Here is a 16,040-nt window from a genome sequence, read left to right as displayed (position 1 = left end):
CCTTCAGCTTGCACCTTCACGATGGTGGGACTGTTAGTAATCCTGGGTATAACCTCCATGCACAAGAACGTGGTGGGTGACCACTCAGGTGTGAACCAACGTAAGCAGGGATTGAGGTGTGGTGCCCACACCACATGGAGGAATGCCGCCCCTCTATGTTACCAGGCAGTACTAGGTGGCAGATGACTCTCATCAACCGGCACAATACCACCACTTTGCTTATTGGATGCTTGAAGTGGTGGAACCCATGTTTAGTGTCTAGAGCTAAGTTCTGGTCAACCCTTCCCTATCTCTTCCATCATGCAGTATGATTGATGACTTTTGAGGTTATGATGAACATCGTGATGAGATCCAACATTCCTTACATTTCGAGGGTACAGCTCTAAAACGGTGTTCGCAAGCCGGCCGCTAGTTAGTACGCTGGACCAAACCTATTGGTAACTCTCTAGGAGGCTTCCGGATCAGCTAGTGTATCTTGCTACCTCTACTCTGCCAGACAGTGACTGGAGGGAGTCTGAGCAGTGTGTATGCGAGGAGCATTGTCGAGGCCACGTTATGTCAAGGATCTGGGCATATTCTTACCATGTGTAAGCCATATCCAAAAATTTCATTACTTCATACAGCATGTCCAACCCACTTTTTCTTACTATTGAATACACCATGAATTGTCAAACTAATAGAGCAAGCTTATCTGCAAAAAGATCTAAACCTCCCAAGCACTTCCTAATTCATTTCACAAATATACGTGGTCTCAATTCTAATCTCAACAATGTCCATTTCCACTTGCAGTCTGCCAAACCCCATGTACTTTTTCTGACAGAATCTCAGTTATCAGTTGATTCAACTACTGCTCATCTCAGATGCCCAAATTATTCGCTGTATGATTCCTTTCGCCTCAAAGGTGGTACCTTGTGCATATGTCTGTTCTGATATGCCCTGTCAGAGACTTGGCAATTTGGAATCTCCTCTCTTTGAACTTCTCTGGCTTAAAATCTCTCTACCTCATTGTGTCAAATTCATCTGTAGTCTCTACCGTTCTCCCAACTCCACTAATCATTTGGAGCTCTTTGATTTCCTCTCTTTGCAACTTGACTTTCTCCAGTCCAACTTTCCTAACAGTGAGGTAATTTTCCTTGGTGAGTTCAACATTCACAACTCCAGCTGGCTTCCGTTTTCTAGTCACACCGACCCAGCTGGTCGAGATGCTGAAGCTTTTGCAATTACTAATGACCTTGCACAGATTGTTCATTTACCTACAAGAATACTGGACAATCCTATTCATACAGCCAACACGCTTGATCTTTTTCTCACAAACAACCCTTCTAAGTACACGGTCGAAGTGAGAAGTCCTTCAGGCACTTCAAATTACAACTTGGTGATTGTCTCTTCTCCAATGGAGCCTTTATCTCATGGCTATTCCCAACCTCGTGTTGTTTGGCATTACAACAATGCAAAATGGGATGACCTGCGCGATTTCTTCTCTTCTTTTCCTTGGTCAGATTACTGTTTCAAAACTTCTGATGTCAACGTTTGCTCAGATCGTGTAAGTGAAATTATTCTTGCAGAAATGGAATCCTTTATCCCACACTCCACTTTAAAATCTCATCCATTATCTAAACCTTGGTTTTCCAATAAATGTGCTAAAGCTGTTCAAGAGAAGAATGTTGCATATCGTAATCGGCTTTTTCTAATTCTTCAGTTTCATTTTCTGCCTACACCAAAGCTCGCAACAATTGTAAAGCAGTTATTAATCAGTCCAAACTAGAGTTTGAACAGGTTAAGAGTAGAAAACTTGCTTCTTGCCCTAATGTTAGCCAAGCATTCTGATCTCTCGCCAAAGCTATTGGCCGCAACTTTTGCCCATTTCTGTTCCCACCTCTGTCCAAACCAGATGGTTCTGTTGTCACTTCAGCCAAGGATAAAGCTGACCTGCTAGCATCCCATTTTTCTTCCAACTCATGTATTAATGATCTTGGTAAAACACCCCCCCCCATTCCCAACACGCTCCATTCAATGCCTCCTGTGGTCTTCCGTCAAAAGGATGTCAGAAGGATTTTGACGAATCTTGATGCTAAGAAAGCTCCAGGTCCCGATGGTATTTCTCCACTTGTTCTCAAAACCTGTGCTCCTGAACTTACTCCTATTCTTTGCCGCCTTTTTTCACTTTCTTATTCCAAAGGTGTTTTTCCTTCTGCTTGGAAATTTCCTCATATCCAGCCAGTTCCTAAAAAGGGTGACAAATCTCTCCCATCCAATTACTTCTACTCTTTGGAGAAATCAATTAACTGCCAACTCAAACTACCTGGAAACCTTCCGTCTGATCAACGATCGCCAGTATGGATTCCGTCAGTGTCGATCCACTGGTGATATTCTGGCTTATGTTACCCATTTATGGACTAATTCAATAGAAAGGTTTGGTGAAACACAAGTAGTTGCTCTTGACATCTCAAAGGCTTTCGATCGTGTTTGGCATAAAGCTTCCAACTATGGTTTACCAACTGTTTTTAGTAATTGGTTATCCAGTTTTCTCTCTGATCGCTCACTGAGGGTGATGGTAGATGGCTCTCTGTCTTCTAACTTCTCCACTAATGCCAGTGTCCCCCAAGGTTCAGTTCTTTCCCCCACTCTTTTCCTCTTGTATATTAATGATCTTCCATTGACTGGAAATCCTATCCATAGTTTTGCCGATGATATCACATTGCATTCCACTTTCCATTTTGAGAAACCTTGCCCTGCTCAATCAGCTTCAACTTCTCGAAAATCTGCTACCAATTCCTTAAATGCCGATCTTCAGGTAATTCTCCAGTGGGGCAAAGACAACCTAGTTGATTTCAAACCTTCTAAAACTCAGTCTTGTCTTATATCTCACAAAAAGGATTCTTCTGCTCCTATGCTTATCTTTAGTGACACTCCGATTTCTAGGCAAAATGATATATCTCTTTTGGGGATTACCCTGACTTCTAATCTCTCTTGGCACAAGCACATTACAAATATTGCTTCCTCTGCATCTAAAAAACTTGGTTTTCTCTTTCGCTCTCGCCGTTACTTTTCTTCCAAACAGCTGCTCACTCTGTATAAATCGCAAATCCGCCCTGCCATGGAATATTGTTCCCACATCTGGGGTGGTGCCCCAAAAACCTCTCTCAGGCTTCTTAATTCCATTAAGAGGGCAGTTAGGTTAATTAATGATTCATCTCTAACAGAGTCTCTCCACTCGCTGTCTCATAGACGTTCTGTTTCTGCTGCATGCCTCTTCTACAGATACTTCCATGGGCACTGTTCTTCTGAATTGGCTTCTACAATTCCTGCTCTCTCTTTCAAAACAGTCCGAACACGTGCCGCCACCAGCCAACATCCATTTGCTGTCCAACTTCAAACTCACAGAACCAATTTTTCATCTTTTTCGTTTATTCATTCAACTGCTGTTTTCTGGAACAACCTTCCTTCATACGTATTTCCTGAAAATTACTGTCTACAGAAGTTCAAGTCCAATGTCAACAAATATCTTCTTTCATCTTCTCAACCTCCAACCCAAGCACGGTACCAAGTACCATAGGTTCTAATACCCCTCGTGTTTGGGGTTTACATAAAAAAAAAAAAAAAAAAAAAATCAACTTAGTGTTTGATTTTATTTTGGATATAAATTTCATAAAAGCTTTTTTCCTCCCATCATATTTGTGTCCTAATACGCTATCATACTAAGCTGAATGCACTGGTTCTCGTCTGATCACCGAAGTTAAGCAGCGTTAGGTCTGATTAGTACTTGGGAGGGTAACCACCTGGGAATACCAGGTAGTTGGCTTTCTGCCATTTTCTGATGGCCTCCGTAGCGAAGTGGTCTCAACATGAATCATTGAGGAGGCTTCCATCCTGCAGTGGGTTGATAATGGCTGCAGCTTACCTTTTTTTCTTTTTTTTTTTTACCATCTACACAGCGGCCTCCATAGCCGAGTGATCAAGGAGCAGGAGTGCAGTAACACATACCCTTTGAGTAGAACAGGGTTCAACCTCCTGACTGCTAAATATGGTCGAACTGCCAACCTGCACTGGACCAGCTTGGAAGATTATGATCCATTTCCCTCAACACGAATCGTTGAGAAGGCTTCCATCCTGCAGTGGACTGATAATGGCTACAGTTTACCTTTTTTTTTTTTCATCTAATCTAACATATTTTGTTGGATTGTGAATAAATTGGCTTATTTTTATGGGCTATAACTTGAAATATTTACATATAATTATATTCTAAAATTTGGACTTTATAATTCAGACCACCTGCCTGCTCTCTTTAAGTGTCAATTTTAGTAACAGTGGTAAATGTATTTCAGTTTTTTTAACAAAAAAGAAAACAGCTTGGTCAGCTAAATTTTAGGCTTGATCTACAAAAGTTTTAGACATGTATATTATGACCCATAATGCAAGTCGCCTGTTAATTTGCCTCATTTTGCATGGAGTGCACATTTAATTTCCAGTCTTAAAGGCTTTTCCAGAGCTATAACCATATTAGCTACTTAACTGTGTCCGAAGTACCTTTCAGAGAAGGCATGTCTGGTTATATAGCTCGAAATTTTAATTCATTATTTTCCATAATGAATTAGCATCAGTGGTTAAGTAGATTTGTCATTATTCATCTCAGAAGTTAAAAGCTAAACTAGGAAATGAGAGAAATGTAATGAGGTCTTTCAAGTGGGGTTGAAGTAGCTAGTTTAAGATGGATGTAGAATTTTCTTAGAATTCCTTATTTTCTTTCCACACAAACCAAAATTATAATGTGTATGCACACACGTACTATTTACAAACATCATACTCTGATTCTCTGATAATATAGTGAGAGACTGAAATATCAACCAGGTATTAATCTCATTTGCAATTTCATAAGCAGAATAAGCACATTAGCAACTAATCTTCAACAACAGCCACCATATAATGGTGGCTGCAAAATTATTAGAACAGAGCATTATATGCAGTATTTAACTAAACAAATATTTAAACATAATTTTTAAAAAAAGCTACAATTACTAATATTTATATAAATGTAGTGCAATAAGTAACTCATGACTAAGGAAAGTAATGCAGGCATTATTTTCCACAATGAATTAGCGGCATTATTTTCCACAATGATGTTTAGTGACACATCACAGTAATATCTGTTTTAGTTTTTCTACGTACTGTGCTTTGGAAGTGATATTAGCATTTTAATAACTTTATTGAATATATATGGAATTCAAGTTTCTCAATTATAAATCACATGGTTCTAATACAACCCATTAGACTTATGTAATGCATTTGCATTACAAATGGGGAAATTTTCTTTTGAGTAAAGGTACAGTGGTATTGCCGTTTCACTGATGAAGCTGATATTTAGATCACACTGCAACAACCAAATCCTCCCTTACGTAGCATTAAATCCAAACGCAATTTGATTATTAATTTGGTTTTTGGTGAATTCCATATATAGGAACTTAAATTATGCAATATATGGAACGATACAATCCACTTTTCTTAGAGTTAAGGCTGATAAATCTTACACTTAAAACCTATCAAGAGAACCAAAATATTTTAGCTTTTTAAGTTAAAAAAAATGTACAAAATTTATACCTTGAAGATAAATAAATTTTTAATTTAAATTTATCTTCATTATTTTATTTATTTTTTTTTTAAAAATAGGTATGGAATTTTTTGTACAGCTTTAATGGTTCCTGATAAAAAAAAAAAAAAAAGGAAACATACACAGTAAATTATTTGGAAGCAAAGTTAAACATAACTTGCCTTCTTTTAACCTTAAAACAATAGAAGAATCTGTAGAAATGCTATTAAAATATGCTCCATCTTCAGTATCCCAAAACAGCCTATCTTGTGTTTCCTGCAGTTGAACGGCCCATTCTACACACCACGGATCATAACAGGCTTCGTATAAATCCAGAAGGCCACGAATTATATATACATAGTCCTCTAAAACACCAGCTATAGGATTAATACTATAAAAGATAACAATGAAGGAATCATCAATTAAAAAGTTCTGTAAATGCACACATCTAAAATTATAAGAATTTGGATCCATTATTTGAACGAGTGATTTGAATGCAATATTTTGGGTAAATTTTTCTTTAATTAATCTTTTTGAAGTAGAACTTACCACCAACACATGATAAATTTCTTAATATATTTATAATCAGGTTTATTGCTTGAAAACAATAAGTTAAGATGCTTTCTCAAACTGTCTTCTGTGGAACCTTAGGTTTCATGATGAGGTTTAAATGGTTTTCAATATTTGATTATTTTAAGTATGAATAAAATATCACAAATCTGTAATGTCCTTCCACCTATTACAAAACAGTAATTCAAAAATGAGTTTTATTCTTCAGAATGCTATCTACTTAGTGTTTTGTTACTATATTTGTTACTTTAACATAGGTAATTTGTTGCCAACATTCTATTTTTGTTTTCTGCTTTTTATCAAATATTTTGTTCTGGCATTTTATTTCTGTCTGACATGACATATTGTTATATTTATCAGCATTTGCAGGCGATTTCAAAAAGCAAGTGATTGTAGAGGATCTCGTACAAGGGGCATTCAGCAAATCCTTGACTTTGACTAATTAATATGCTTGATGTATAAAAAAAGTAGGTTTATCACACTCTCAGAAATGTCTATCTCATTTGTGATGATTCAGAACAATACAGTAAAGTACAGAATAACAGAAGAGATTTAAATTAGCCATCCCAAAAGAAAACATTTATGAAAGTGATATATGGTGATGCTGCCCCTTCTGAACACCAGAAAACGTTTTGGTCTGAGCAGTTTAAATGGAAGTTGATTCCCACTCAGGCAACCAATGAAAGTTTCTATTTCTGGAATTAGTACTGTTGCTATTGTAAGGTTTTTAGACACATCATAAGCTTAGGCCATATCGTACTGTATATATAAGATAGCTGTAAATTGCATGTGTTCTGTTGTAAATTTGTTATTTTTCTGGATGAAAAACCCAAGTTTCCAGGAGAAAAACTATGCTGCCCTCAGCTGAGACCAACTGACTCAACCACATCATAAAAAAGACCCATAAAAATTCCTCATGTCATTGATGAGATTTGAACTCAGGTCTTTTTCACCCAGTGTGGAGAGGATGGTAATTATAGTAACTGTGCTACCCATGAAGGCAGGTTAGTACTAACCATCCTCCACAAACACTCATTTATTTCAAAGGTCAGTTTTCAATATGTGCCAAGAATACTCACGCCTCTTCAGAAACAGAGCAGAGCTCAAATTTAATGAGGAAAATTTACACATACATGATGCAGATCCATAAGGGTTCTTTCAGAAATTGTAACTGGTGATGAAATGTGGATTCATCACTAAGGTCAAGAAACAGAAAACAGGAGTTTGTGAAATGGAAACACCTTAAATCACACCACTCAAGAAATTTAGAACTCAACTGTCCACTGAGACCATAGCCACCATTTTTTTTGGGATATGAAAGAATTAATTTGATAGTCTATATACCACATGAGAAAATAATCACTGGAAATGCCTATGCTGCTGTTCTCAAAATTTAAGAGGAGCCAAAAAGGAACAGAAAGGAGAGAACCTGACAAAGTATCTTGCTTTTTCATAACAATGCTCTTGCACTATAGTTCTGTAAAACAATTATTGCTCTGAGAGATTGCAAGAGTGAAAACATCTGTATTATTTTGGAAATGTCAGTCCACAACTTGCCCCAAGTGATTATTTCCTATTCAGAAATCTGAAGAAGCTCCTGCACAGGCATCGATTTTCAAGTAGTGACAATCTCAAAGAAGCTGTAAATGGCTGTTTCAGACCAAAACAAAGATTCTTTTTTCAGGTATTTTCTCTTTGCCCTCAAAATGTAGGATATGTATTGTCATTTTTTTTTAAAATTAGGCCATGTTGTTTCTTTATAACAAGGTAGCTAAATGTCCAAGTGATCCTTGTAACAATCCCAGGTCTTTAAAAGTGTATAACATGCTGAGAATATCTGAAAATTTCTTTTAGGATCTAGAGCCATCAGCTGAAATGTGTGCACTGTTTTTCAAATCTTCTAAAGCAGAACCAAACAACAATCACATATCTGGTCTTTGTTTATAACATTTGTATGTATTATACTGTCATAATATATTTTTTATTACTATAATATATTTTAGAAGTTAATTTAATATGTACTTTAAAATTAAATTATTTAAATAAAAATCATACTAATATTTGTTTAGTTTTTACATAAAATCTACATTTAATAACTATTTTATCTAATAAAACCCCAGTAATTAATTTCTGATAAAGGAATTACTGAAATTCATTGAGATATAAAATTTAATTAATAGATTTGAATTAAAATTTTATTTGAAAGAAAGGGATCCATTACAGAAAAGTTTCAGAAAAATCCATCTTAGCATTAAAAATCAGAATATAATAGGCTAAAAAAAAATAAAAATCAAATCAGTCGCTCAATCATAATGAATTTTACTTACACCTGAACCACAGAATCATCACTCCCTCTGTAAGCACTTCTCAGTAGCTGCTTTGTTTCACTATTATACAGATACGTGTGTAGGAATTTTGCAGCTGTCATAGCTCTCTCTGCATACTGGGTTTCGCCAAGTACTTGTGCACCTCTTGCAAATCCACTAATCATTAAACCTAATAAAATATTAAAGTATTCAGGAAAATGCATTTCCTACTTCATATCACATCCCACAAAAAAATAAAGTAAGGTTGTACAACTTATTACCACAAATGCTAACCAAATATGAACCATAACATGCAGAAACAATTTTTCACATTACAGGTAGTTCTCAACTTTACGAGTTAATTCGTTCCTAGTGCGTGCTCATAAAGCAAAAACTTGTAAAGCGGGAATTAAATCCCATAGACATAATGTTAAAAACAGGGGTTACGTTCTCAACAATGAAATTAGTTAGCTAATTAATTTATGTTTAAACAATGATTGATTTATCCAAAGAAATTAAAACGTAGCCTGTAAAATCAAGCAAATTATAATAATAAAGAAATTATTTATGATTTACAAATTTTAAAGAATGGTTATTCTTCATCATCGACTAAATGCACACTCGTTGATCACTCATTATTGGCTTGGTACGCGTTGGTTTGTTGCACAAGGAGTCGTCTTCTTCAGAAATGCTTCAAGAGGTGTTTGTTTCCAAGATAATCTTGGAAACAAATGCCTTGGAAATAGATGCATAAGCATTTTTTAACAGAATGCACAAGTTGCAACTAACATGCACGGAGTAACAAGTTTACGAACCTTTTTTTTTTTAAGCTTCTGAAAATTTATTTATGTTTTTTATATGATTGAAGATTTCAGTAAAGGGGAAACACGTTTCACCACAATAATGCAAAAAAAACATAATTCCAGCTATCGGTATTTTCACAAATGGAATAACATCGAGTTTACTACCTATTTATAATTGCTTGCAGTAACAGAAAAGCCCAATTAACCGGAAAGTGCAAATTGTTTTTATTGTTTTATGGTTGTGACCTCTAGAAATGTGCTTTAGAAAAATGTCACAAAGGCGTTCAAAATTGGTTCTTATAACAGAACATATGATAACGATGAAAGTGTAGTGCATTTTAGTGATTTGAATTGGTAACTAATACAATATGCACTATAAAAATAACTTTTTGGAGAGTTATATAGTGAAAATTTCAACTTCTGAGGTTGTGGAACGAATTATCAAAAAAAATGTGTTATTGGGTTCACATTACAATATTTTCACGATATGATGGCATCTCTTGAACAGATTACTATCATAAAGCTGGGTACACTGTATTGTATAGCTACGCGGGTGGTTTGAAATGCAGTATTTATGAATGTTTACCATACGGAGGATCGAAAAAGGTTTGTGAAACAATATATTGGTATTCTTTAGTTCCTATGATCACCCTGAATGGATGAATTACTGCCACTGATTACTGTGATATTCTCAGTGATCAGGTTCATTCCATGGTGCAAACATTGTTTCCCACAATGTCAGGTTTCAAGGTGATAACGTCCAATACTCACAGCCAGATGTGTCCAATCCTGATTTGAGGAACATGAAACTGAGGTTAAGCATTGCCATGGCCAGCACAATTACTAGACAGACTTAAATTTTATTGATTCACTGTGGACATATTTGGAGAGGAGAGTGAGAAGCAGATTTCTTCCACCTTCATCACTCAAGGAGCTTGAAATGTTCCTCTGTGAAGAATGGTCCAATATTCCTCTTAAGACAAGCTGAAGATTTATTTGAATCTCTTCCACATAGATTACAAGCTGTATTAATGGAAATGGGTGGCCTGGAACCATATTATTGCATACCTATGACAATTATCACAGGTGTTTCTATTATTTTGTTCACCCCCGTATATAATAATATTACATTATATAAAGCCAGATTGCATTTTGGCCCTCATAAACTGTAAACAGGGACAGTTATGGTACATTAGATAAACATTATTTCTGAGCCTAACTGAGAGCAATAATTAATTTTGCTAACTGCCTTTTACCATGCATTTTATATCAACTAATCAGAATCTTATTCTCCTTTTCCTGTGCAAATTTAGTGCTGAGTCAGACCACTATTTGATTCTTAGCAATTACATGAACTGTGACAGCAAGAATTATACTGATGAATTCAGATGTAACATCTAAATCACTACCACTGATGACTGATTGATGAGGCAGTGGATAATCTGTTTTATGAAATTTGCAATTTCAGTAACAGCAAGAAGTCTGGGTGCGAGGTTAACCTGTGCGGACGAAGCTCCTTGAAGCTCTTGGAACAGAGAAGTTTTTCCTGATTTATTTTCTGATTTATTAGCTTAAATTGTCATATTAACTTATTTTCTAGAGTAGCTTTATATTCCTAGTTACGATACTTAGTTTAAAGTTTAACTTAGACAGAGATTTTGTAGGTATTACTTAGTATCGGTAATGGTATCAAATCCACGTGTTACAAATTGAACGAGAGGTCTTTTTTTTTAACCAAATTTAGTCGATTTATTAACCAATTGTTATATCAAATTATCTTCTATAAGTAGATTATAGACCTAGTCAGGATCCTTAGTTTATTCTAAATTGAGATAGCGAGATTTGGAAGCTAATCAATACTTACGAGTCCGTAGAAGTACTGTTCGAGAATTCCCGCCATTTTTACACGATAGCATAAGCTTAGTGTAGTATAGTGCATAATATAATATTGTCAATTAATCTTGATAAACTTTATTGTCAATTAAATTGTATTTTTAACTCTATATATATATATATATATAACGACTTAATCGTAACAAATAATTAATACATAACTATAGTGGTACACGTGATACGGAAGTTGTATAAAGGGAACTCGTAGAAAACACTAGATACCGAAAAAATATATACAGGCATACCTCGGTTAACGTTACCTCTGATAACGAAGCCTCGATATAACGAAGTCCGCAATTTCAAGCCCCATTTAACATAAAGAAAAGCAATTTCTTTGGAAACTAAACTAAATATCGTACGACGTGTTAAAAGCGGCGAAAGAAAATCCGATGTGGCACATTCTTTAGGATTAGCACAATCAACTTTAACAACCATACTAAGTCAATCAGAAAAAATAAAACGGTCTGCTCAGAATTGTACTGCTCAGAATTACAGCGGCAAAATTAACTCGCTTAAGGAATCCAATTTTAGAAAAAATGGAGAAAATTTAAGTTTGTGGATAGATGATATGTCACAACGTCATATGCCTTTAAGTCAAATGGTCATTCAAGAAAAAGCATTATTTTTGTTTAATCACCTGAAATCTAAACAAACTGAAGAAATTACGGAAACCTTTGGGGCTTCTCGTGGTTGGTTCGAGAAATTTAAAAAAACGGGCCAGGATTCATAGTGTAAAATTAACAAGAGAAGCTGCAAATAAGTTTCCAGAAAAACTAAAGGAAATAATTGAACGTGAAAATTTTCCACCAAATTTGGTGTTCAATGTTGACGAAAGCGGTTTGTTCTGGAAACGGCTACCAACAAAAAGCTTCATTTCTATTGAAGAAAAATCAGCTGCTGGGTTCAAAGCAGCCAAAGACCGTTTAACGTTACTCTTTGGATCAAATGCCTCTGGCGATTATAAATTAAAATTGTTATTAGTTTACCATTCAGAAAATCCGAGGGCGTTAAAAGGTAACATAAAAATGAATTTACCTGTAATATGGAAAGCAAATAGAAAAGCGTGGGTTACCAAGGAGTTATTTACTGATTGGTTTGTTAACCACTTTTGTCCTGGAGTAAAACGGTATTGTCAAAAAAAAACAACTTTGAAGAAAAAGCTCTTTTGTTGTTAGACAATGCTCCGGGACATCCTACTGATCTTAACACGTTGGACACATGCATTCCTGTCAAAGTTGTGTTTCTTCCAGCAAACACAACTTTCCTGATTCAACCATTGGATCAGGGAGTAATAGCATCATTTAAAGCTTATTATCTGCGTCGAATTTTAAGCAATTTACCTGAACTAGAGGATAAAGAGGAAATGACAGTTAAAACTTTTTGGAAAAACTACACCATTAAAAACGCAACTGAAAACATTGATAGTTCTTGGAAAGAAGGCACTAAGAAATGCTTAAATGGAGTTTGGCGCAAAATATGGCCAGAAGTTGTACTAGAAGAAGAAAATAACATCCAAGAAATTAGAAATGAAGTTATCCAGATGGCTCAATCAATAGGTTTCGAAAATGTCGATGAAGAGGATGTTAGAAATTTATTGAATGCAGAAGATGATGGTTTTTCAGTGGAAGATTTAGAAAACCTTGTTAGCAACGAAGACAAAGATAATGAAGGCGAAGTTAAAGAAGTTCCTGCCGAAAAAGTGTTAACAACCAAAGATTTAAAAAGGTGCTTAAATGACATTGAAAACGTTTTAAATTTTTTTAGTGAAAATGATCCTGATTTAGGAAGAAGTGTTATAGTTAAGCGATCAGTGTTAAATGCAATAACTCCGTATAGGCAATTGTTAAATGAAAGAGAAAAAAAGCATAAACAATCAACTTTAACCTCATATTTTAAAATGTGATTTCACTTTGTATGTAAGTTGACTGTTTATTTAATAAAACTTTTCTTTGTTCGAAAAAAAGCTTTTCATTTTCTTTACATAGGAACGTATCCCTATTCTGGCCATAGTATTTTTACCTCTGAAAACGAAGTTTCGCTTAACGAAGTAATTTCGTGGAACGCATCCTATTCGTTAATCGAGGTATGCCTGTATATATATAACATAAATGTTTTGGGATATAACTTAAGGATTTAATTTTTGTTTTGAAATTTTATTGAATTAAATCGGAATCATGACTTTGACCAGAGCAGCAAAGCAAAAGGCTCAAGCTAATGGGAGTGCTGTGGTTCAGGGGAGAACTGAGGGGGGCAGTTGCCCTCTCAATCACAGTCTTTTAAAATGCACTGTTTGCTTGATGTTTGCGGAGCAGTCGGGTACGGGACATGATACTGCCAGGGGGGATGTCTTTGTGTGTGCACGATGTGAGGAGTGCAAGGAAATCAGGCGACAACTCAGCGTTGTTATGGGCCTTTATGAGAGCTTGAAGGACAGGGTGGATGCCCTCGAAGGAAATAAATTGAGGGGCCCATCAAGCTCTCAGCTGCCCACATCAACGCCAGAGCTTGCCCTTGGTCATCAGGCAACACAGAGGCAGCCCCCCAGGCAGAATGCGCTGGTCCCACAGGAACTAGTAGTTGTTGGTGACTCTATTGTCAGGGAAACGGGGAACATGCTTTGTAAAAAGGATAGGTGGAATAGGACCAGGGTATGTCTGCCAGGGGCAAAGGTTGATGACGTTGTAGAGCGGATATCATCTTTTAGGGGCACAAAAGGTGATATAGTTGTACACGTTGGCACTAATGATATTAAGAGTAGGAGACCGGCGGAATTACTTAGCAAGTACAGATCACTGTTGAAAAAAAGCCGTGAATTAGGGTTGAATTTGAAAGTGTCTGCAATTCTGCCCAGACACGATAGGAGGGAGTATATGATGAGAGCCTTGTCGATCAATTCGGCCCTGGAGGGATTGTGCAAGGCTCAAGGGGTAGAATTTTTTTCAGCCTGGACTGTACTTGTTAACAGGAGCGATTGCTTCTACAGGGATGGGATACACTTAAATAGAAAGGGTGCAAGAATTTTTGCTGATGCTGTCGAGGCAGTGTTAGGTGGGTCGGAAAACTGCTAGTTGGGGGGGATACGAGGACTAATAGATTAACAGTAGCCACTGGCAGAGGTGGAAGTGATTCTTGCACTGCTTCTATTGAAATGAGCAGAAGCCTGAAAAACAAGATGCAGGATATTTCAGAGACTGCTGGGAGTCATTGCGGTACAAGTAAACACATGGGTTGTGTTAGGGTAGCTAAGAATAGAAACAGGTGCATGTATACCTGCATGTACACCAATGCTAGGAGTTTGGTAAATAAATTTGATGAATTTGAGGTATTGCTCAAAACATCAAAGGCAGATATTGTTGGGATATCAGAGATGTGGTGTCACACAGATATACGTAATGCGGAACTGGAATTTGGGGAATACAATGTGTATAGAAAGGATAGACAGGACAGGAGGGGAGGAGGGGTTATGCTATTAGTTAAGAAACACATAAAGTCCAAGGAAGTGCAGTCAGTTGACATCGATGGACAGGGCAGTGTCGAGTCAGTTTGGTGTGACATAAGCATAGGGAAATCAAAATTGAGAGTAGGAGTGTGCTATAGGCCTAATGACTCTGATGAGTATAATAAGATATTGTACAGGGAAATAGAGTGGGCCAGTAAATCAGAGAGTCTTATAATGGGGGATTTTAATTTCCCAGATACTGACTGGAATTTGTGGGTTGGTCACTCGTATACTAGCAAGGCTTTTGTGGATTTATTGGATGATTGTTTTCTACATCAGCATGTTCGTGAGGCAACAAGAGGGAGCAATACTCTTGATCTGATTATCAGTAGTGATTCTTCATGCATTAAGAATCTGCAGATAAATGAGCCACTAGGTGGCAGTGATCACAGTGTGTTGAAGTGGGATTTACTCAAGGAGGTAACTACCATCAGAGGTAAAGGGAAGGGTTTTTGTTTTCGTAAAGGCGACTATGATGGTCTGAGACAGTATTTAAATTCTATACAGTGGGACCAACTGATGATGTTACCAACAGCAAACTCAAAATGGGAAGCATTCAAGGAACTAATCTTGGAGGCTACCAAGCTTTACATACCAACTAAGAAATATTGTTCAAGGTTTAGGCCTAAATGGTTGTCAGATGAACTAATGAGACATGTGGCAGAGAAGAAAAATGCATGGGATACATACAAATTAATGGGTGACATTGAAGAATATGATAGATATAAGTTGGTCTGTAACCAAGTCACAAAGGAGATTAGGCAGGCAAAGGCAGACTACGAAAAATACTTGGCAAAGGATGAAAAGAAAAACAGAAAAGAGTTCTTTACATATTTAAACTCAAGAAGGAAAGGGATGAATCAGATTGGTCCACTGGATATTGATGGTTCAACAGTTGAGGATCCTGCTCAGGTGGCTAACAATCTAAATGAGTATTTTGCATCTACATTCACGCATGAGGAGTTATTCAGAAAGGAGAATGATGTAGGTAAAGTCAACATTGGCAGTGAGCTGGATGATTTTGTAATAACTGAGAGGAAAGTGGAGGAGAGATTGTTGAGGATAAACATAAAAAAGGCACCTGGGGTGGATGGGATCTATCCAGTTATATTAAAGGAGGCAGCAAAGGAAGTAATCAAACCCCTAGCCATAATTATGAGAGCTTCTTTGGCCTCGGGGGAGGTACCCATAGACTGGAGATGTGCAAATGTAACCCCATCAAAGGAGGATCAAAGGCTGACACAAGTAACTATAGACCTGTTAGTTTAACTTCTGTTCCAGGTAAATTAATGGAGGCACTGGTTAAAGAAGCACTGCAGGATCATCTAGACAAGAATTCAGTTATAGCTCAGACGCAGCATGGTTTTGTTAAGGGCAGGTCTTGC

General features: G+C 36.6%; 1 protein-coding gene and 1 pseudogene across 2 annotated transcripts in view; one reads left to right on the top strand and one right to left on the bottom strand.

Annotated features, from left to right (window-relative positions):
• LOC150076847 (spermatogenesis-associated protein 20) overlaps window positions 1-16,040 on the bottom strand; it is a 108,140-nt gene that overhangs the window by 7,974 nt on the left and 84,126 nt on the right. For both annotated transcript variants that reach the window (XM_090386050.1, XM_090386051.1), the window contains exons 11-12: window positions 8,482-8,650; window positions 5,767-5,975 (exon numbers count right to left, since the gene is read on the bottom strand). In XM_090386050.1, the coding sequence (XP_090242176.1) occupies window positions 5,767-5,975; window positions 8,482-8,650 (378 nt within the window). The remainder of the gene's footprint in view (window positions 1-5,766; window positions 5,976-8,481; window positions 8,651-16,040) is intronic.
• LOC150076848 (5S ribosomal RNA) lies at window positions 3,686-3,805 on the top strand (annotated as a pseudogene).

The sequence above is a fragment of the Mastigoproctus giganteus genome, chromosome 12 (assembly GCF_048544385.1).
Source record: "Mastigoproctus giganteus isolate SK-2022 chromosome 12, ASM4854438v1, whole genome shotgun sequence".
Lineage (NCBI taxonomy): Eukaryota > Metazoa > Arthropoda > Arachnida > Uropygi > Thelyphonidae > Mastigoproctus > Mastigoproctus giganteus.
The sequence above is the reverse complement of the archived record's forward strand: the minus strand, read 5'-3'. Positions and strand labels throughout refer to the sequence as shown.